Source organism: Malania oleifera, chromosome 9 (genome assembly GCF_029873635.1).
Source record: "Malania oleifera isolate guangnan ecotype guangnan chromosome 9, ASM2987363v1, whole genome shotgun sequence".
In the NCBI taxonomy this organism is placed as follows: domain Eukaryota; kingdom Viridiplantae; phylum Streptophyta; class Magnoliopsida; order Santalales; family Ximeniaceae; genus Malania; species Malania oleifera.
In genome coordinates this window covers 48,258,678-48,280,666 of record NC_080425.1, presented here as the reverse complement: position 1 = coordinate 48,280,666, position 21,989 = coordinate 48,258,678, and the positions used below count along the sequence as shown (strand labels likewise).

Below are 21,989 nucleotides of genomic sequence, written 5' to 3'. Positions count from 1 at the left end.
AGGCAGCATTATAATAATATATAAATAATTTGCAGTAACAAAGCTCAAAAATAATGCTTATTGTAATTTCCGGTATGTGCTTCAAAAAACTGAATTGAACCGTTAAAATTGTAACTTTTTCAGTAGAAAACCATTGGTTTCAGTTTGGTATCAGTTCATCAATTTGAAAAACCCCGAATTTGTCAGTTGGGTTCTCAGAATTAGTCAAAACTTAACTGAACCAAACTGAGCACCCTCCTTTTACTAGCTTGACATGTGGAAGTGATGATGTATGTAAAGTGAGTAAAGTGCATACTGTGCATGTAAGGAGCCTGGTGAATGCAAATATTCTGTTGATTGTATTATGGAGTACATATATGTAGGCATGCCCTTTCTTTTCTCGTTTATTTGTTGTACTTGAGGAATGATTTTTGCATAACTCTTTCTCTCCTAAGCCTTGTGCCTCCATTGGATTTTGGGTAGAGTCACGGCAAGTCATGTACCATAAACAGGGATGTGAAAGTATACAGAATTCTAACAGCAGGAGCCCAAAGGTATTGGGGAGGAAGGGGGTGGGGACACAAAAAAAGACTTTCGTAGCCATTGGATTTAGTTGTCAATTTCTAGATGCTCATAGCATCTTCAGTTCTTAGAAAACAGAAAGGGTCCAAAGAGACAAAACTGCAAAAATAAACATCAGGTAGACCATAGCCATGAGTAGCTGGATTGCCAATAGCTAGACAAGATATTCATGCGAGAAGATGTATGGGGCATGTCAGAAATATTATATTAAGGAAAAAGCATATTCATGTCTTTCATGCAATCCATTGAATGAAGCAGTAGAGAAATCCATTATGTTTATACTAATTAAGCAGAATAAAAAACAGAAAGTGAGAAATTGTAGCCCACCTTTAAAAACTCTGTGGGTCCAATGCGCGACAAGAATTCACCTTCAGGAACATAAACCATCCATGAGTCATACTTTGCACATTGAACTGACTCGCCTAATGCATCAAGAACCTGTGGATAATAATATATAATAAATGAACATTAAGCAAAAAATAAGAATTTCACGGAATGTAGACTTATTGCAGCTCCATCAAATGAAATTTGGTTTGACTAAAATTCAATTATTAGTTCTAGTCAGCATAAAAAAAAACACTGCAACACAGCAATGAAATAGTTAAAAACTGGGAAATATCATAGCGAAATTTCTCCACCAATTGGAAAACACAAGGTAGTTAAGAGTCAAAATGGATGGTAAAATATTCTCCAAGAATAAAGAAGGAAAGAAAGAAAGAAAGAAAGAACACCCAACGCACAGCTCTCTCATACCACATTGGGCATTGGGGAGGGCATGGTGCATGTAACCTTGTCTCCACATGTAGAGAGACTATTCCAATCATTTGAAGTAGTGACCTCCAGGTTGCTAAAATATCTTCCAAGCATCAGAGATCAAATAAAGGAAAATCCAACAGTAGAGAGAAGGTTTATAGAAGAAGATTTGAACCATTTTTGAAGGACAAGGGAGTCTAATGAAGGGGTTTGTGAGAAATCATTCAAATAGAATGAACATGCACAGTATTTGTATCAAAATGTCCTTCCATATTGCAAGGTTCAACTGCAACAAATGCTCTAAATTTTTCAGCTCCCATTACTACATGCCTAACTATACCCAGCTAACAATCCGTGACACACAAAGACAACAATGATTCTACAACATAAGCATGGCAAAATTTACTTCCAGGATGACAGTGACGTTAATTAGAATAAAACAATAGAAATTATTTATTACAGCATGAGCATTAAAATTTTTGCACTAGGAAAGTTATGAAGATATAAGAGAAAGATATTTTACATTTCTAATCCCTGAACTACAATATAAAATGCTATTTAATGTGCCTTCCCACCACCAGATAAAGAGTTAATGGTGTAGAAATGATTAGTATGTCATTTCTTTGCAAGTGAAGAACTTGCACTGTTAGCATTCCGACAAGCTCGAATTCCTTTCCATGCAAGTAAAGAGATTGCCTAAACAGAGAAGTATTAAGCTGCTTTATTTTGGATTTTATTAGGCTGACCTTGCAGCAATAAGCCACATCCATATTATATCATCTCATTTTAAAACAAATTTTCAATAAGCTCTTGGCATAATCAATTCTCTCAGATAATATTACTCCTTTTATTTCCAGTTAATGGATAATACGCTATATTTCCCCAATGTTTTAAGTTACAATCTCGAACCAACAGCTTCTTTGCAAATGAATTCATAGTCAATTATGACCGTTGCTTACGGATTTATAGTCATATACAGCAGTCTATTTGCAACATGCAAAACCAGCAGAGTAATACTATAAACAGGATTAAATTAAAAATGTCAAAAAAATGGTGAAAAGATGAATAATGAAAAAGCATATTACCTGAGCAAGAGGATTTGCCTGAGTCCCTCTTGACTGAAATCCAGAGAAGAGAGATGGACCAGAGTCAAACTTGTAACCTTTAATGTCAAATGAGTGAGCAGCACCACCCGGTAGATCATGACTTTCTAATACAAGAACATCCTGCTCATATCTTGCCAAAAGCCCAGCACAACAGAGTCCACCAATGCCACTTCCAATGACAACAACATCGGCTTCCGGCTTGCCTGTACATTAGTCTGCAGTTGTATAATGTGCCCATGCAGGACTCACGTACATGAAAATACAAATAATATTGATTGCTTAATGTTTGTTCTCACTAGACAGCTGGAGCATCTAAGAATTTTTTTTTTTACTTGATAAATTGTTCTTGACCTAAGAATGTAAGCTTGATTTTATAATTGTTTAATGTATGTGCTCACTAGACAGCTGGAGTTTACAGGAAAATTATGCCATATTTGTGTCCAAATTACTTCTTTTTCTTTGAAAGGAACATCTAACATTCTTTTGTTTACTTGAGAAATTGTTCTTGACCTAAGAATGTAAACTTGATTTATATTCTCCACTTAGTAGTGTGTGACTCAATTTCAGGGCTTGATTTATATTCTCCATTTAGTAGCGTGTGACTCAATTTCAGGGTGAATCAATTAAGTCACTTTACCTTAAAGCTAAATTCATTAAGTTGTAGGCCAAGAACATGGATCAGGCATCCAACAATCACATTAACCTGTGACCTCACCCCATCTTGCATGAGAAGAGGCAAACAAATGAGCTTGAGCAAGCATACAAAGACAAATAGTGCACCATGACTTATATTTCTACCTATCTATTAAAAGTGAGTCTAGAGCATTTTTGGAGTGCCATGTGTCATTTTCATAGATCCATTTTTTTCCTTTCTAAAACTGAGTGTTTTTGGCTTCCTGAAGACTGTACTGGCGTACACAGGACACGTATGCATCGAGCATGATCAGTGCATCCTTGGTGTAACATGCATCCAGATATGTATCCTCCATTGATGTGATTTTTTTTTTAATAAGCACCATGCAGTGGAAATTGGTCTTTTATTTTTTGTTCCCCGTGCGTGGGTTTTTGTTGGGGGGAGGGGGGGGGGGCGCTTGCTAGCCATTACTGGCATGGGAAAGGGGTCAAGGTTTTTGCAGGACATATGCCTCAAGTGTACTGCAGCATTCTAACAGGCTTTCTGTGTTCTTTTGGTGTGCCATCTCTAAGTGACTATGCAACACATCTCTCTTCTCCAACTTACAGCAACACCTGCTGCTTTTCCCTCTCCCACTCAGATCAACAGCTCCCTCTCTTTGTCACGTACTCTACAATTTCTCCCACAGTTAAGAATTTCCTTTATTTTTTTTTCCTAGATCTGTAGAGCAAAGGTTGCCAGCACGTGTGGCAGCTGGGTGGTGGGACAGCAATGGTTGCTAGGCAGGAAGGTAGCTGCTGCTCTTGGAGGAGGACCCCGGATTCACATGAAAAGAACACAGCAAAAGCTGAACTCCTTCCTTTTAGACATTTTGGGGGTCCCGTTTACCTATTGTGGTTCTTTCTCCTGATTTCATTTTCCTTTTCTTTTTCCTCAATCTGTTGGCCTTTTCCAGGTGATCTCTTCCATGAGAAATTATTATAATACTGTTCCTGCTTGTTGGTTTCAGTCGACTGCAGTCTTGCCTGGCTTTGGGAAGGAGGTCAGATTTTGCCGTGTTCTTTTCATGTTTTATGATTACGGGTCAAAGTTGCGTAATTAAGTATTTATATGCATTTATTAAGTGTTACAATTTTAATTAAATACTTAATTATGCCCAGTATTTTAATCATCAAGCTCAATTGATAATATTAAGATAATTATCCTATTTTTTCCATAAATTTACAAATATTTAAGTTTAATTATTGCAGGATAATTTTCGAAAGCCGAGCCACGTAAGAAAATTGGAGAAACCGGGCCATGCATGCAAAGGAAGCCATGTGTGCTTGTGTGTGAGAAGACTACGTGGGCTTCATGCACGTGAATCCGTGTCATGCATGCAAAGAAGGCCGTGGAGCACGTGACAAGGAGAAGCCGCACGTGCCGCATGCATGTGAAAAAGCATGCATTTAATGAGCTACTCAAGCATGCATGAAGTGGGCTGCAAAAAGGGAGCCATGCACGTGAACAATCAAATCCAAGGAGGCTCGTGCGTGAAATGAAAACCAGCTGGGCAGTGTGCAAGCTTCAAAATTGAAGCTGGGCCGTGCCTTGAAGGAAACCACAAGAAGGCCGTAAGCCATGCAAGGAGGCCTGCCATGCACGTGAAGCCAAGAAGGCCCATGCGCTGAAGGAGGCCGGCCTGGGGGAATTAAATGGGCAGCTTTAATTAAAGGAAAAAAAAAGTCCATGCACGTAAGGCCCAAGGAAGCAAGAGGCGCCGAATTGCTAAGAGGAGAGTAGGGCTTTAATTGTAAAGGCAGGCTAGGGGGTTCTAGGGTAGCTTTTAGGGTGCTTTTTGGGGGGAGAATTAAAGGTAGCCGCAGCTGGGGTCTTCTCTCCTAGGGGTTTGCGCCGCAGCAACGAGCTGCAACTCTCCACCACATGGCCATTCCCATCCCTCTCTTTTACTTCTCTCTCTCTCTCTCTCTCTCTCTCTCTTTCCTATTACCTTTGCTATTTAGTTTTATTTTAATGTCATTTAAATACTTGGTTGAAAGTTTATTTTTATTTAATCAAGTATTGAATTTTAGTTATTTTTTTAAGCATTTGTTTGGGATTTATTTTTAGTTAAACCTTGTTGAGTGTAATCATTCTCTCTCTCTTTCTCTCTTTCATTGTTGGAATTTGAATATTTGCTAGGTTATTTTTATTAAAGTTCAGTTTGTTTTTTTTATTTAAAGTCATTGTTAGAATTAAATATTTATTTGAGTATTTTCAGTGTTGAGGTCACTTTGCTTTTGTTTAAAGCTATTGTTGAGATTAAATTTCTGTTTAAGTTAATTAGACTAATTTTTGTTCTAGTTCTCTCTTACTTTCTCTTGTTCTCGTCTCTTTAATTAATTAGCTTGTTTAAATTTCAATGTCATTTTAATATTTAATGGAACTTATTATTGTTGGTTTAATTTTCATTTGAGTTCATTTTTAATGTGAATTTAATTTGTTTAAGTATTTGGTTAAGTTTAAGATTTTGCTCAAGTTAGTTTATTTTTGCTTGAGATCTTGTCTAAGTGTAGTTCATTTTTGTTTAAGACTTCATTTATCTTGAGTTTATTTTTGTTTAAGGCTTTGTTTAGGTGTAGTCTTTTTTTGTTTAGGCCCTTGTTCAAGTTCATTTAATTGTTGAATGGATTATAATAGGTCCGCATAGTTGGTTGGTTTGTTTAAGTGCATGGTAGTTATTTTTTGCTTAAGCATGTTATGTTTTTAGATTAGGTTTCGCTTGTTTTAATTTCATCCCGAACTTTCAAAAACCCCAAGAAATCAAATCTGAACTATGTTCACTAAATTGTTTTCTCATTTTCTTTTTTCTATTTTACGCGAATTTGAAACCGATCTGCATTCCCTAAAGAGAAGATCTAGCCTTTTGGGCTAATTATTACACGACAAAACTCCGATACTTGGGGTAGCCTTTGCGCTACTGATTTTTAGGATGAGTCATTTTAGTCTTCTCAAAACCAGTGGTTTCCTCTATTATTTTATGGGTTTATTTGCACACGTATTTGGAAAAATATGTTTCTGTTCAAAACTGGCGGTTGTGGAAATTCTTTAGGCTCAGAGTTCAGTTGGGGTAAGAGTAGAACTATGAAATTTTGGAATGAATAGGTAGCTGTTTGGCATCTTAGCTTCATCGGAATCTCTCTAATGGTGCCATTTGTGTCACATTTATCTTTCACTGTTTTCAGTTCATCATTTGCATGGTTTTAATACATGTTTGTCTATTCTGCTCAATATACATAATAAATTAACCATTAACACCTTTCTTTTTTTATGGAAAAAGAAGAGATTCATAAATAGGAGAGAATTTACAAAGAGGAGAATAAGACATCTCCCAACAAAATTCTGGAAAAATCCAGAAAAAAAGAAATGAAAAAACAAATAACTATAACGAAATATCAAAGCAAAAAATTCCTCCATTCTTGCTGAACTTCCGAAAAGCTAGCTTCCTTAAAGCATCAAAGCCAATGCACCATAAGGACGCCAAGCATAGCTTCCTTAAAGCATCCAAAGCCAATGCACCATAAAGAAGCCAAGTATTGAATTTTCTCCCAAAACAGCTGTCAATTCAAATTTTTCACTGAAAAAATCCGTGCAATATGATCCAACCATAATCCTCACAGCACTGCAAACATACCACATTTCCAAAGAGCAGCCCTTGCCTTCCTCTTTCCAAAACCCTCAAAAGATATAGCCAACATTCCTTTCACCGACGCTAGACAAACCCAAGCTTCTTCCAATACGCCAAATAATTTATTCCAGATGCTCCAAGAAAAATCACAGTGCAAAAACAAATGAGATGCCATCTTAGAATTTTAATAACAAAGCACACAACATTTGGAGATGAGGCCTTCAAAGGTAATCTTGATTTGTAACAGATTATTAATATTGATTCTATTAAGCACAGTCAGCCAAATGAAAAAGCCTTAATCTTTGGGAGAGCTTTGACCTTCCAAATACATGAGTATAGAGGAAAACAAGAGCTGGAACGGGTCAAAAACTCCCAAAAAAAAAAAGATTTACAAGAATAAACCCCAAATGATCCACAGCCCAACACTGAGAATCCTTGGCTGAATAAAGATGACAATTGTGCAATAATGACAACGAGGAAAAAGTCCCATTAACTCTTTATCATTTAGAGATCTTCTGACATGAAAGTTCCAAGAAACCAAAGGGCTAACCAAATCAACAACGAAGAAAGAAATCATACTATCATGCCCTGAGCTCAATCAAATGAGAAGAGGATAAGATGTGGATATAACATTATTACCCAACCACTTATCATTCTAAAAATGAATCCGAGAACCCCTCCCCACCACATAATTCATGTGAGGAATGAATAAGGGATAAATCTAAGAATAGATCTTTTGGACTCTCCGATGAAATTCACAAACTAACATAGGTATCCCACCCATTCACACCCAACCCATGCTTACTTCTAATTCCTTTACGCTAAAGGGAATGATCTTGTAAGGAAAAACCCCATAACCATTTAGCTAGGAGAGCGATGTTCTTAGACACAAAATTTCCAAGATCCAACCCTCCCTCCATTTTAGACTGCAGACCTCACCCCACCTTAAAAAGGCATCTCGGAACACTATAAAAAACCACTCATTATTTTCTTAATCTTATTTGCAACCCCCACTGGAATTTTAAAAATAGACAAAAAATATAAGGGGATACTAGATAAACAGGCCTGAATAAGGATGATCTACCCCCAAGGGGAAAGAGTGCCCTTTTCCAATAATCCATCCTCTTGGCCACTCATTCCACTATTGGGTTCCAAAACTACGAGGATCTGGGATTCCCGCCCCCCCCCCCCCCCAAAAAGGACCCCTAATTGAGTTGAAAGCCAATCTAAAAGACCGCAACCCACCTCAGAAGACTGCTCTCTAACTCACTCAAGAGGCACATTAATATTTGCTAATCCACTTTTCCCAAAATTCATTTTAAACCCTAACACCCTCTCAAAGACATGAAGAAGACTCAAAATACATCTAAAAGAAGGGCTATGATCATCTAGAAATAAAATAGTATCATCCACAAAACTGAAGATGAGAAACCACCATTCCCTCTCTCTCCACTTCCAAACCTTTCATCAACCCCCAATCCACAGCCCTATCCACCATTCTACTCAACACATTAGCCACAAGTACAAACAGAAAGGGGACAATGGATTCCCTTGTCCAATGCCTCTCAAAGTCCTAGACCAAGACTTAGGTTCCCAAAAACAACTGAGAACCACACATTAAATAACTAACCCCTCAACCACCAGCACCAATGCTCACCAAAACCCTCTCACAAAAATGTTATCCAAACAACTCCAACTAACTCTGTCATAGGCCTTTTCAAAATCCAAATTGAATATGAATCCCCTCTTCTTCCTACTACGAATATCCTCCACCACCTTATTAGCCACCAAATAGCATCCACTATTTGTCTACCCCCCCACAAAAACACTCTAAGCTGTAGATATAGTCTTATCGAGCACTGCATTCAGCCCATTAGCTAGAACTTTGGTAATAATCTTTTAAACACTAGAGACTAGACTAATAGATCTAAAGTTCTCTATCTTAAATGAACCTAGATTTCTTAGGCACAAAGGTAATAAAAGTGAAATTAACGATCTAACTGAAGATTCTATTCCCATAAAATTCAGCGAAGACTTTGAGCAAGTCATCCTTAATAGTCCTAGCAATCCTGAAAGAAGGCTAGATTAAAACCATTCAGATCCAAAGCCTTATCCCTCTCCATCCCAAAGACTACCCTCTTCATCTCCTCCTCATCAAAAGGTCTCTCCAACCAAAGCATATGGTTCCTAGAGATGAGGTTCTACTCGAACCCCTAAACCATTGGTCTACAAACCACTTCCTAAGAATAAAGATTATTGAAAAAAGAAAATTTGAGATCTCAGAGGAAATCCTATCAGGATCATTTACAATTGTCCCTCCCCCCACCTCCATGTCTCCAACTCCCTAATCAAATTTTCCTCAGTTTTCCATTAGCTATTCTATAGAAGAAACCAATATTACAATCACCTTCTCTGATCCATTTAAATTAGGTCTTTTGTCTCCAGCTTCTTATTTCCTTGAAAATCACCTCTTCCAATTCATTCATTAGAGAGAACTTTTTTGCCTCCTCACTCCCCGAAAAATTAGTCTCCTCTTTCTTTCTATCCAATTGGATTTTCTAACTCCAACATCCCCAAACACCTCTTTATACCAAATTTTCAATTTCTCCTTCAAACATTTCAACTTCCTTATAAACCTAAAGTTAACCACTACCACTTATTGGCTAACATAATGTGTTCTCCAATAAAAATGGAGTTGCTTAAGTCTCTTGAATGATTTCCATGAAATTCTAAGTCAATTGGAGAGCATTGGTGAAATGTTGCAATATAAAGACACTGCAATGACTTTTCTTTGCATGTTATCGGATAGTTACGATGATCTTATCATGAACTTTAGTTACACCAAGGAAACTCAACTCAAATCGGATGATGTGAGATTGCATCATTGGCCAATGAGGAAGCTCCAGATTTTATGGAAATGAAGCTCTTGTTCCTAGAGGAGGGTCAAGTGAACAAGGGACAGCATCAAGGAGCCATTCAAAAACTCGAAATGTAGACTTGTTTGTTGGAACTATGGAAAGAAAAGGCATGTCAAGAAAGAATGCTGGAGCAAAAAGAATCAACACAACAAAGATGAAGGGGCAAAAAATCAAGAAGCAAATTCCATTACCATTAATAGTGATGGCGAAGTGTACATTGTTGCAAATGGTTCTAATACTCAAGAAAAATGTTAGCAGAAAAAGAAATTTCTTTCCAAGGAAGTGAAAAGTGGTGGGGGCAACAAACAAATAATTTTCTTCGGGGGAAGGGTGATGGTAGTTCCAATAGAGAAGGATAGGCCACATGGAACTTCCCTATGTTCCAAGCCAAGGAAAATATGGTGGTTCGATAGCTGGCAAGTGGAGATTTTATCAAGGTGGAGAATATGAGCTCGGAGATGGCACCCCATGTGCATGAGGTTGAGATTTGTTGGGTTGGTCCCACCCATATAGGGAAACCCAACTTATTCAAATGATAAAATAAAATAAAATAAAAATAAAATAAATGGAAGGAAGAAGGGTGTTTGGAAGTTGAACCATGTATGGGGTGTAAATGTTTGGATGACATGGCACAGTTTCATGTCAAGCTTATTTTCAAGGCTAATTAATTAGTCTTGGATTTATTATGCATTGGTGGGAGCATATATTTTCAAAGAATGCATGGTTGACTTGTCAACTTCGTGGTTTCTTCTTACTCCTTTTGGGATCATGTCATGATTTAGTTTCTAGGCATGCTAGAGCACATTTTTCCAAAGTCATGTTTTGACTTTGGAGACAATTGTAGCATGGTTATTTATTGGGTGGTTTGTCATTATAAGCATGTTGGGTCTCTTATAAGGAGTGGGGTCTCATTGCCATGTGGGTAGAGAGAGTGCCTTGTGGAGTGTAAGTTCAAAGCCAAAATAGGGTGAGTTTGGATTGGGGTTCACCTTTGAGTTCTTCTCCCTACAAATATATTTTCTTAGACTAGGAAAGGATTGTGGTTTTCACAATTTTGAGGACAGGAGTGATAAATTCTCTTGTTGTATTTTTCTCTACACTTTGATAGTAATTAAACTCTTTCCAGATTGCCCAAGGATGTAGGCCAAGTGTCGAATCACATAAATTTCTTGTCTTGTTGTTCAAATTTTATTTCTTGCAGTTTTTTTGTCATCTCTTTACCAATTGGGTGTAGATTGTCCTTGTAGGCCAACAGATTTTGTCCTAGGTTTGCCAAACAGCTCGAGGTCATGATTCTATTTTCCTAGTAGTTGACAGGTTCTCTAAGATTGAACATTTTATTCCTTGTCATAAGACTGCTTCATGTGTACCCAAGCTATTCTTTAGAGAGTCCCCTGTGCTCCTACTTATCTTGTTCTTTTACCACTCGATGCTCACATTTCTAAACCTTCTGAATCCTTTTCACAACATATCCATGATCTATATGTTGAGGTTAGGCACCAACTTACCGTATGGATTATAAACTTGCGGCTGATGTGCATCATACAGCTAGAGATTTTAGTGTAGGTGATAGTGTCATGATGTGATAGTGTCATGATTCGCATTCATTCAAAACACTATCCAAAGAGACAAACAGGGCACTTGGGACTTGCTACTGCCTACTGTTGACTGTGCTCATAATAACTCTACAAATAGGTCCACAGGAAAGAGTTATTAGAGTGTGTCTTTGGCTACAAACCTTGTACTCCCATTGATCTTGTTCCTTTACCACCTGATGCTCACATTTCTAAACCTGCTGAATTCTTTGCACAACATATCCATGGTTTACAAGTTGAGGTTAGACACAAACTTACCATATGGATAATAAACTTGCGGCTGATGTGCATTTTAGTGTAGGTGATAATGTCATGATTCGTATTCATTCAAAACACAATCCCAATAATTTCCTTTGAGAAATTCCATGCCTAAGTGTCACGGGCTAAGCTTGTTCAGGGCATTATGCTTGCCTATGACCGCTTATCTCGTGTGTTTGGGATGGGTTTCCATCATGTAAATACTAGTGTAGGGTTATTTTCTAGTATTTCTTTCATTGTAAGCCAAATAAGGCAGTATGACTCCTCGGTCACTTTGATGTTTCCTAGTGCTAGAGTGAGAATGGCCTAGAAAGCTCTTTAGGGGAGGGTGAGTGTTCATCAATCATTGTAAAACTCACTAGCAATTGTCAACGTGCTTAGCCTACTTGCCTCCCTCGCTAAGTACAACATGTCAACGGAGGATTTGTTAATGAATTACGTTTGCTTCAATATTTACTGCTTGGTTGCCACGGCTTTCATGAATTGATTATAATTTCCGCTGCTATCTGATTGAATGTTAATGAAAGTACTTCGTGGATGAATGTTGGTAAACAAAAGGCTGGCTAGTTAAGCAAGAGTGCTTTAGCTAGCGCCGCACGGCCCGTCACAACGGTGTGAAAAAGGCGGACCGTGACATTTGGTATCAGAGCCCAAGTCGGTGACACTTGGTGAAAGCCCAAGGTTGAGTTGCTACGTGAATTCGATTGCCTTCGTTGTTGGGTTTGGAAAGCTTTGGTAAGTGACCATGGCACCAAACAATGCTGAGAGGATCAGCGTGCTGGAAGCACAGGTTGAAGAGTCAACCAACACTATGGCCGCGGAGGTGGCCCAGATGAGAGAACTTGTTGATGAAGTGAGGGGATCACAAAAACATCAAGCAGGTTTGATAGGCGACATGTCAGAGGACTTTCGCCACACTGTGGAAACCTTGCAAGCCCGGATGGCAGATCTGGATGCAAAGGTAAATGTGATGGTTCTTGCTATGGGGAACTCCAACACTCCGGGAGTTAGCAAAACCAAGGTGCCAGAACCCAGGACGTATGGGGGTGCCCGAGATGCCAAGGAGTTAGAGAACTTCTTGTTTGATGTGGAGCAGTACTTTCGCGTTGTGAGGATGGCCTCAGAACAGGCAAAGGTGGATACTGCGACCATGTACTTGGTTGGTGATGCCAAACTGTGGTGGCGTACCAAGTACAGAGAAATTGAAAATGGAAGCTGTGTGATTGATAGTTGGGCAGACTTGAGGAGAGAGCTCAAGGCCCAATTCTTTCCTGAGAACGTTGAGTATAATGCAAGGAGAAAACTGAGAGATCTCAAGCATACGGGTTCAATCAGTGATTATGTGAAACAATTTTCTGCTTTAATGTTGGATATTCGGGATATGTCGGAGAAGGACAAGTTGTTCTATTTTCTAGAGGGGATGAAACCGTGGGCAAGAACTGAACTTCATAGACAAAGGGTTCAAGACTTGTCAACTGCACAAGCGGCTGCAGAACGCTTGACAGACTACGCTGGTGATGAGACCACTTCGTCCAAACGGTTTGGCGGAGAGGGAAACGGTGGAAAGTCTTTCAAGAATGGCAAACCCAAGAGTGGGGGAGCCGACCCTAATTCATCAACCTCACAGGAAGCTTCGTCGTCTCGAGGGTTCAACACACCCAATGGAAAGGGGAAGAGTAAAATTGAGTGTTTCTTGTGTCGAGGTCCTCATAGAGTTTTTGAGTGCCCTCACAAAGCATCACTTAATGCCTTACAGGCTTCTATTGCAGAACAGGCAGTGGAAGACGATGGGGAAGAGGATGAAGCCCCGAGGGTGGGTTCAGTGCGGTTGGTGAACGCATTGGAAAAGCAGGCCAAAATACCGAAAGTTACACGAGCAAAAGGGTTAATGTTTGTGGACTTGAGGATAAATGGGAAGAGTACTCGCGCTATGGTGGATACGGGAGCTACTCATAATTTTGTTTCGCAGTTGGAAGCAGGAAGACTCAACTTATCCTTAGAGAAGGATACAGGAAGCGTGAAAGCAGTTAACTCTGTAGCCCAGCCTACTCTGGGAGTAGCCAAGCAAGTGGTGATAAAGCTTGGACAGTGGGAAGGTCATGCGAATTTCACAGTGGTGCCATTGGATGACTATCCAGTCATTCTAGGAACGGAGTTCCTAATGGGGACGAGGGCAGTGCTGATGCCTTCGGCTGGTTCCCTGTGTCTGATGGGAGATCACTCGTGCATGGTGCAAGTCGTTGCAACGAAAGGAGACAAAGGGAAGTCCCTTTCAGCCATACAACTCAATGAAGGATTGGGTCAGGGTGAGCAGACACGTCTAGCCACGGTGGTGGTAGACAAAGAAGTAGGCCAAGAGCTGGAGCCTACGACCATCCAAGCGGTGTTGGATGAGGATAAGGAGGTGTTGCCGGATAAGCTGCCTCACAATTTGCCTTCACGACGGACTGTGGAGCAAGAGATCAAGTTGTTATCAGGAGTGAAACCACCTGCTAAAAGGCCATGTTGGATTGTGCCTAGAGAGATAGTAGAGTTGGGGAAACAGCTTGATGAAGTGGAAGCGGGATGTGTTCGCCCTTCCAAAACACCGTTGGGAGCATCGGTGTCGTTTCAGAGGAAACATGAAGAGCATCTACGGAAGGTGTTCGACAGGCTGAAGGGAAACAGTCTGAATTTGAAGAAGGAGAATTTCTCTTTCGCTCGGCGGAGCAACAAATTCCTTGGTCAAGTCGTTGAATAAGGTCGTATCCGGAGGGGTATGGAGAAGGTAAGGATGATTCAAGAACGGAAGATCCCCACGACAGTGAAGGAGTTGCGTTCCTTTCTTGGCCTTACTGGATACTGCAGGAAGTTCGTTAAGGGGTATTCGCGGAGAATGACTCCAATGACAGGACTACTGGGAAGGTATTATTGGCCGCACACGCGGGATGATGTGGTTAATTATACCAAAACTTGTCTCACTTGCCAACCAGACAAGGGGGAGCGGAAGAAGTATGGTACTTTCATGGCCGCACCAAAGTACTGCTCGGCAGAGGGGACGACACAATTGTTCCATGTGACTGTTGTGAAACATTGGGGTGTTCCCCAAGTTATTATTTGTGACCAAGATTTAATGTTCACTGACAACTTCTTAACAGAGTTTTTCAGGATATTCAGGTCACACCTTGACATCTCTTCGAGTTATCATCGACAGACAGACGAACCGATGAAGAGATTCAAAGAGCTGCTAGATGAGTACTTGTGCCATTTTGTCAACGACAACCAGAAGAATGGCGTGCAACTACTTGATGTGGCTCCATTCTGTGGCAACGCCCAAAGGCGCTCAACAACCAAAAAGAGCCCTTTTGAGCTTGTTATAGACCAGCTGCCGCTGTTACCTCACACAGTGGGCGAGCCGTACAGACGAAAGAGTCCTAAGGCGTACATCTTCACCAGTGAAGGGAGACAGAATGCAGACTTTGCCCAAGCCTATCTGGAGAAAGCTTCTAAGCAGATGAAGAAATGGGCAGAACAGGAGAGAAAACCGCAATTTCATGTCAATTGCTTCAAGCCATTCAACGCCAACACTAAAGGCCTAAGCAGAAGTCAGTCAAACAGCGCAGAGTTGAAGACAGTGCCACCTGACAGACATGATGTTGAAGAGATCCTTGCAGACAGAAAGTTCATATCCTCAAGGAAGAAGCGGCAGAAGTTCCTAGTGGAGTGGAAATGTCTTAATGACAAAGAAATCAGCTGGATTTCTGCGGAAGATATTCAACTGTTCGTGGACAAATTTGAAGTGTACCTACCGCCAAAAGTCTACGAGGACATCGACCGCATAAGTGGGGGAGAATGTCACGGGCTAAGCTTGTTCAGGGCATTATGCTTGCCTATGACCGCTTATCTCGTGTGTTTGGGATGGGTTTCCATCATGTAAATACTAGTGTAGGGTTATTTTCTAGTATTTCTTTCATTGTAAGCCAAATAAGGCAGTATGACTCCTCAGTCACTTTGATGTTTCCTAGTGCTAGAGTGAGAATGGCCTAGAAAGCTCTTTAGGGGAGGGTGAGTGTTCATCAATCATTGTAAAACTCACTAGCAATTGTCAACGTGCTTAGCCTACTTGCCTCCCTCGCTAAGTACAACATGTCAACGGAGGATTTGTTAATGAATTACGTTTGCTTCAATATTTACTGCTTGGTTGCCACGGCTTTCATGAATTGATTATAATTTCCGCTGCTATCTGATTGAATGTTAATGAAAGTACTTCGTGGATGAATGTTGGTAAACAAAAGGCTGGCTAGTTAAGCAAGAGTGCTTTAGCTAGCGCTGCACGGCCCTTCACAACGGTGTGAAAAAGGCGGACCGTGACACTAAGCCACAGGCCCATCTCCCATAATTAGAAAACTTGTCTTATCTGCTTGATATGATTCAATGTGGAGGATTTGACACATTATCGAGGCACCTTTGAGCCTCTTACTTTTACTTCCGGTGCCCGTGCAGGTTCTCCCATCCCTCAAATACCCGACATTCCATAATGGAAGATGATATCGAGACTATCTCAGATGATGAGTGCGTGACTACATTAAATTGAGGTCTTTGACTATCAAGACATTGTGCTGCTTCAGATGCTACTTGGCTACCTGAGGATGATCTTTGCGCACTTGATCTGGATCTCTTATAGTAGTATCTGCAGTCTAACTCCTCAGAGTTGAGTTTTCAGGCAGGAAAGTATGATTGGGGGCTGCTTTTGCTGCCTTTTAAACAGTTTTATAGAAGGCATAGAATTAAGAAATTAGGGATTTTATATTAAATTAGGGATATTTAGATTAGTAATTTTAATTACTTTGGGGTTAATTTGTATTGAAGTTTTGTAATTTGATTGTTTTATTTTTAGGGTTTCTTAGTTGCCTATAAAGATAAGCTTTTGATGTAAGGTTAAGAAGCTTTGATGATTGCTTGAATTTCATGTTACTGTCTCTCTCACAGTAGCTTGTGTCGCCCTCTCTAACTTGCATCTATTATCTCTCTCCCTCCACACGTTTTCTTCTTCCTCCTCCCATTCTTTCCTTCCTTCTTTTCTTCTCTTCTCTGTTCTGTCTTACTTTCAGTTCTGTTCTCCTCTCTCTCTCTCTCTCTCTCTCTCTCTCTCTAATCTGTTTCTAAAACCCCTATTCAGATCTGCAATAGTTTGCCTCTCCTTCTCCTCCCTTCTTCTCTTTTCAGTTCTCTGCTCTGTTTCTCTCTCTAATCCTGTAATTACTATACTACATCACAAGGACATGAACCTCAAACTCAAGAAAACAAGTCAATGATCCTAATCTTTCAGCTAAAAGAAGACTCAAATCTGCTTAAAGTATATAAATTATAAATGGACAACGACAATTAATTAGTAACCTAAAGAATATTAGATTATACACACAGTATGCAGATAATAAAAATAGAACTTCAATTAATATTGGCTTTGAAAGGCATCCGTAGGTTTCATATGAGTCATCCACTAATGCACGAGAAGCCTTCCTTTTCTTTTTTTTGGGGGGGGGGAGTGAGAGTTTGAAGAAGTCACACCATAGTATTAATTAATTACAAACATCAATATCAATCAGGTCCAAAAATGAAATTTGGAGCTTCTTCTAATTTCTATCCAGATAAGTTCACTTCCGTAAACACTCGGAGCAAAACATAATTCTGGAAATGCCCCTTCTTTAGTTGTGTGAATCAATGAAATTTGGAATTCAATTTTATTGATTGTGCACAACATTTATATAAGTCATCTAGGAGGTTTTGGATTTACTTAATTTTTTCATGAACATTTGAAAATTTGTTAGAATAACTCCAAGTTATATTAATTGAAATATCCTCTAACTCATTAATTTTTTAATTTTAATTAGAGTATGTTAGATTACCACTTTACCTAAAAACTTAAGTTATTAGGTTGTGGGCCAACAATATATATCAACCTTTACCACTATGTCCAATCGAATTGCATGTGGAGAGATGAACATACAATAAATGACATCTACTACAGGTAATAAGATAAGTTTTAACCATTACATGGCGTTTCCAATAAATCATTCCCAGAGTGGGAATGGTGAAATTTTTCATTGTGAAAGTGGTGTGGGAACTCAAACCGCCCTCTTAGAAATGATGGATACCTTATTAAGTAAGCAGTGTCTTGATTGGAGCAAAAAGGATATAGAGTCCTATAAATCATAAAAATCATAGAAAGGGGGAGAAATAAGGGAGGTAACTGAAAATATATTAGAAGAGGCAAGGAGAGGGAGAGAGAAAGAGATAAAGATATGGAGAGTGGGAGAGGGAAGAAAGAGGATAAGGTCACGCAAAGGCCAAAATTAGTGTATTGGTCACATTTGTGAAATATTACAAGATTAATAAAGATAATATTTATAACCCTCACTCCACCAAGTCAAATTTGGAGTTACAAGCAGTTTCCGAATTCCTTGCCCTTGATTATTGTTAAGGTTTGATGTTAGATGACCACTTTACCTAAAAGCTTAAGTTGTTACGTTGTGGGCCAACAATGTATATCAAGCTTTAACACTCCCCCACACATGCAACCCGAGAACACATTGAGAGATAAACACACGATAGATAACACCCATTACAGGGAATACAACAATTTTTTTATTTAAATGTGGGCAGCAAGACTAGGACTCATGACCGAGGTAACCAGCACCGTTATCCTGTTATACTACCACTTTACCTAAAAGCTTAAGCTTTTAGGTTGTGAGCCAACAATGTATATCAAGCTTTAACACTTGATATACATTGTTATGAAGCTTGATATACATGTTGGCCCCCAACCTAACAACTTAAGCTTTTAGGTAAAGAAGTAATCTAACAATTATAACTAGAATTCAACCATTCTCTACTTGACATACACCCTTGACATATATAAACGCCATGTCTTAACTTCAATTATTCAACATTCATCGACTCTATTAACCTCCCTTTCTGAGGCCAACTTTATTTGGGATGTGCCATGTGTCCGATTATTTTGATACAAATTACATCTTTGGGGGTGCACAGAGATTGACAAACAGTGGGCAACAAGACTAGAATGACCTCCATGCTAAACCGTAGCTCTCATACCACGTCCTTCTTCCTTATTCTTCTTCCTCCTCTAGTCTCCCTATTACCCTTTTCTCCTCTTTCTCTCCCAATTTCTCTCCTTGCTATAATTCTTTGATGATGTTCTGCATCACATAAGTTACATAATTTACCCCTCAAGTAAATCTCATCAATAACTCTAAATGTTTAACTTAATTCTATTAGATCACTAGACCTGTAAATATTTCATTTTGGTAACTAAACTTCTTAATTGGTTTTTACTGATTAACATGCCATCTAATTGCAAATAAGTGCATTAATGGTGCTAACATGGAAGTGTATATTAGTGTGAATGGCAGCCGATGGGCCCACTAGGAAAGGGAAGAACTTCCCCCCTATTCAATTTATGTGTGTGACATATGATCCAACCACCTATCATCAATGAGGATTAGGGTTGGTAATGAGACCTAATTGCTGAGGGAGAATCATATTCTAGCTGAGTTGCTAGAATAGTTTGCTGTTACTCCTCTTGGGAAGAAATTAAGGTAGTTTGGAAGAGTTTTGCAGTTGAGATTTAAAGGGTTTTTGAGAAGAAGAATAACCATTCTTATTAAATTTCAAGAGACACGACTACAAGATAAATAGTAAAGGAAGGCCACCAGATTAGAAAGGCCACCAAATTAGGAAGGCCACAAAATCAGAAAATCAAATCACCTCAAAATCAGCAAATCAAATCAACAGATCTCTAGGCTTGAAATCAGAAAACAGAAACTACTAGAATCTGAAATAGTAATTTCATATTTTATTTGCAAAAAATAGAATTTCTTAATTTATTCCCTAGAAATCCGACACCTCCCCCCCCCCCCCCCTTTTCAAGTTGGAGCGTAGATATCTATCATGCCTTACAAAGAGCTCAAAACTAGGTCTGAAAAGTCCTTTGGTGAAGATATCAGCTATTTGTTGAGTAATAGGAACAAAAGGCATACAAACAACTCTACTATCAATCTTCTCTTTTATGAAGTGTCTGTCAATCTCTACATGCTTCGTGCGATCATGTTATACTAGATTTTGAGCAATATTTATGACAGCTTTGTTGTCACAATACAACTTCATTGGCATGTTCACCAGCATCTGCAGCTCTTCAAGAATTCTCTTCAGCCATAGCATCTCACAAACTTTGTTAGCCATAGCCCTATATTCTGCCCCGGCACAACTCCTTGCAACCACATTGTGTTTCTTGCTTCGCCATGTGACCATATTTCCCCAGACATAAGTACAGTATCCGATCTCTTGTTAATAACTGAGTCTGCCCAATCTGCATCAGTGTATGCCTCTATGTTCTGCTGTGTGGTCTTCTGGAAGAGTAAACCCTTGCTTGGTGTACTTTTCAAGTATCTGGGAATCAGTTAAACTGCTTCAACATGTTTCTTGCAGGGTGAATGCATAAACTAGCTTACCAAACTCACAGCAAAAGCAATATCAGGCCGTGTATGTGATACGTAAATTAATTTTCCCACCAACTTTTGATACCGAGTTGTATTCACTGGATCACCTTCCTTGTTATCTCCAAGTTTCTGATTGGGATCTATTAGTGTCTGCTGGCCTACAACCGCTCATCCCAGTATCCTTAAGGAGGTCAAGGACATACTTCCGTTGGGAGACAACAATCCCTTTCTTCGACCGAGCAACCTCCATTCCAAGGAAATACCTCAGAGATCCTAAGTACTTGATCTCATATGTTCATGAGAAGGAAGTCTTCAATCGGTTCATCTCAAGTACGTCATCTCCAATGAGAATTATATCGTCTACATACAAAATTAGTATTGCTATCTTCCCATCCTATGAATGTCTTATAAACATCGTATGATCACCTTGCCCTTGAGTATATCCCTGACTTTTAACAAACTGAGTGAATTTCTCAAACCAAGCTCTTAGTGACTGTTTTAATCCATATAAAGACTTCTTCAATTCACACACCTTTGTGCCAAACTTTTCATCAAATCCTAGAGATGCATCCATGTACACTTCTTCCTCCAGATCTCCATTGAGAAATGCATTTTTTACGTCCAACTGTTGCAGAGGCCAGTCACGATTAGCTGTAAGTGACAAAAGAACTCTTACAGAGTTTAGCTTTGCGATTTGGGCGAATGTCTCCAAGTAAACACCCATTTGCACCCTACAATTGTCTTTCCTCTTGGACAATCAACTAACCCCACGTGCCCTTTTTTTCAAGAGCTTTCATCTCCTCAAAGACAGCATCCTTCCACTTAGGAACTTTCAGAGCATCCTGCACAATATTAGGAATCTCCATACAAGACAATTGTGAGGTAAAAGCACAAAAAACAGGTGAAAGATTTTCATATGACACATAATTGGACAATGGATGTTGGGTGCAAGACCTCACACTCTTCCGGACAGCAATGGGAAGCTCAAAATCATCAAACTCAGAATTGGAACCAGACTCAGGTTCAGAACTAGAGGACTCAGAACTCAAAGATGCAATGGACTAAACATGAGGTAAAGGCTCGATGAGGACATTACCTAAAGGGTTTACAGATTCTGGACAGTGTAAAGGATTGGAAGAACCTTTCTTTCGAGTTGTCCTCTGACACGAGTAGGCAATGTCAAATGGTACCAACGCTGTGGTGTTTTCTTTTTTTTTTTTTTTTTTTGTTTCTCCTTTGGTAGTCATTATAGGATCATGAAAATCATGAGATGGCACTATGGGAAGACCTGCCCTTTTAGTATCTAAAACACTCGACTCACATTCTCTTGGTATAATAAAGCTAGGGTTTTCAGGTTGAATAATCAAAGTTGGAGAAGGATCATTTTGCGAGTCTTCAATTTGAAAAAATCATGAAACACAACAAAATCTTTGTTTTGGTTCCCCCCCCCCCCCCCTATTTTGAAGATGAGGCGTAAAATATGGATGTAATTCAAAGAATGTAACATCTATGGTAACAAACATTTGTTTGGAAATGGGTTCAAAACATTTATACCCGTTTTAAGTGGGAGCATAACCAATAACACACATTTTGTGGCTCGGGGTTCAAGTTTTCCTCGATTATGACTATGAATATGAACAAAAGCGGTACAACCAAATATCCTTAGTGGTAAAGAAGAAGAAAGCCGATTTGTTGGATAAAACTTATGAAAAACATCAAAAGGTGTTTCAAAGCTTAAAACCTTATTAGGCGTTATATTTATGAGATATGTAGTAGCAAGAACGGCATCACCCCAAAGATATTTAGGTACCTGATTGGTAAAAAGCAATGCCCGAGCTACTTCCAATAAATGTTAGTTTTTTCTTTCAGCCAAACCATTTTGTTGCGGAGGGTCAACACAAGAGCTTTGATGAACAATTCCTTTTTCAAGAAAAAATTGGCCCAAAATGTTTTTGAAATATTCTCAACCATTATCACTCCGCAATATTTGAATATTTTTTTG

General features: G+C 39.2%; 1 protein-coding gene across 3 annotated transcripts in view; it reads right to left on the bottom strand.

The window, feature by feature from the left end:
• LOC131164594 (prolycopene isomerase, chloroplastic) overlaps positions 1–21,989 on the bottom strand; it is a 46,643-nt gene that overhangs the window by 19,879 nt on the left and 4,775 nt on the right. For all 3 annotated transcript variants that reach the window (XM_058121894.1, XM_058121895.1, XM_058121896.1), the window contains exons 2-3: positions 2,400–2,623; positions 889–999 (exon numbers count right to left, since the gene is read on the bottom strand). In XM_058121894.1, the coding sequence (XP_057977877.1) occupies positions 889–999; positions 2,400–2,623 (335 nt within the window). The remainder of the gene's footprint in view (positions 1–888; positions 1,000–2,399; positions 2,624–21,989) is intronic.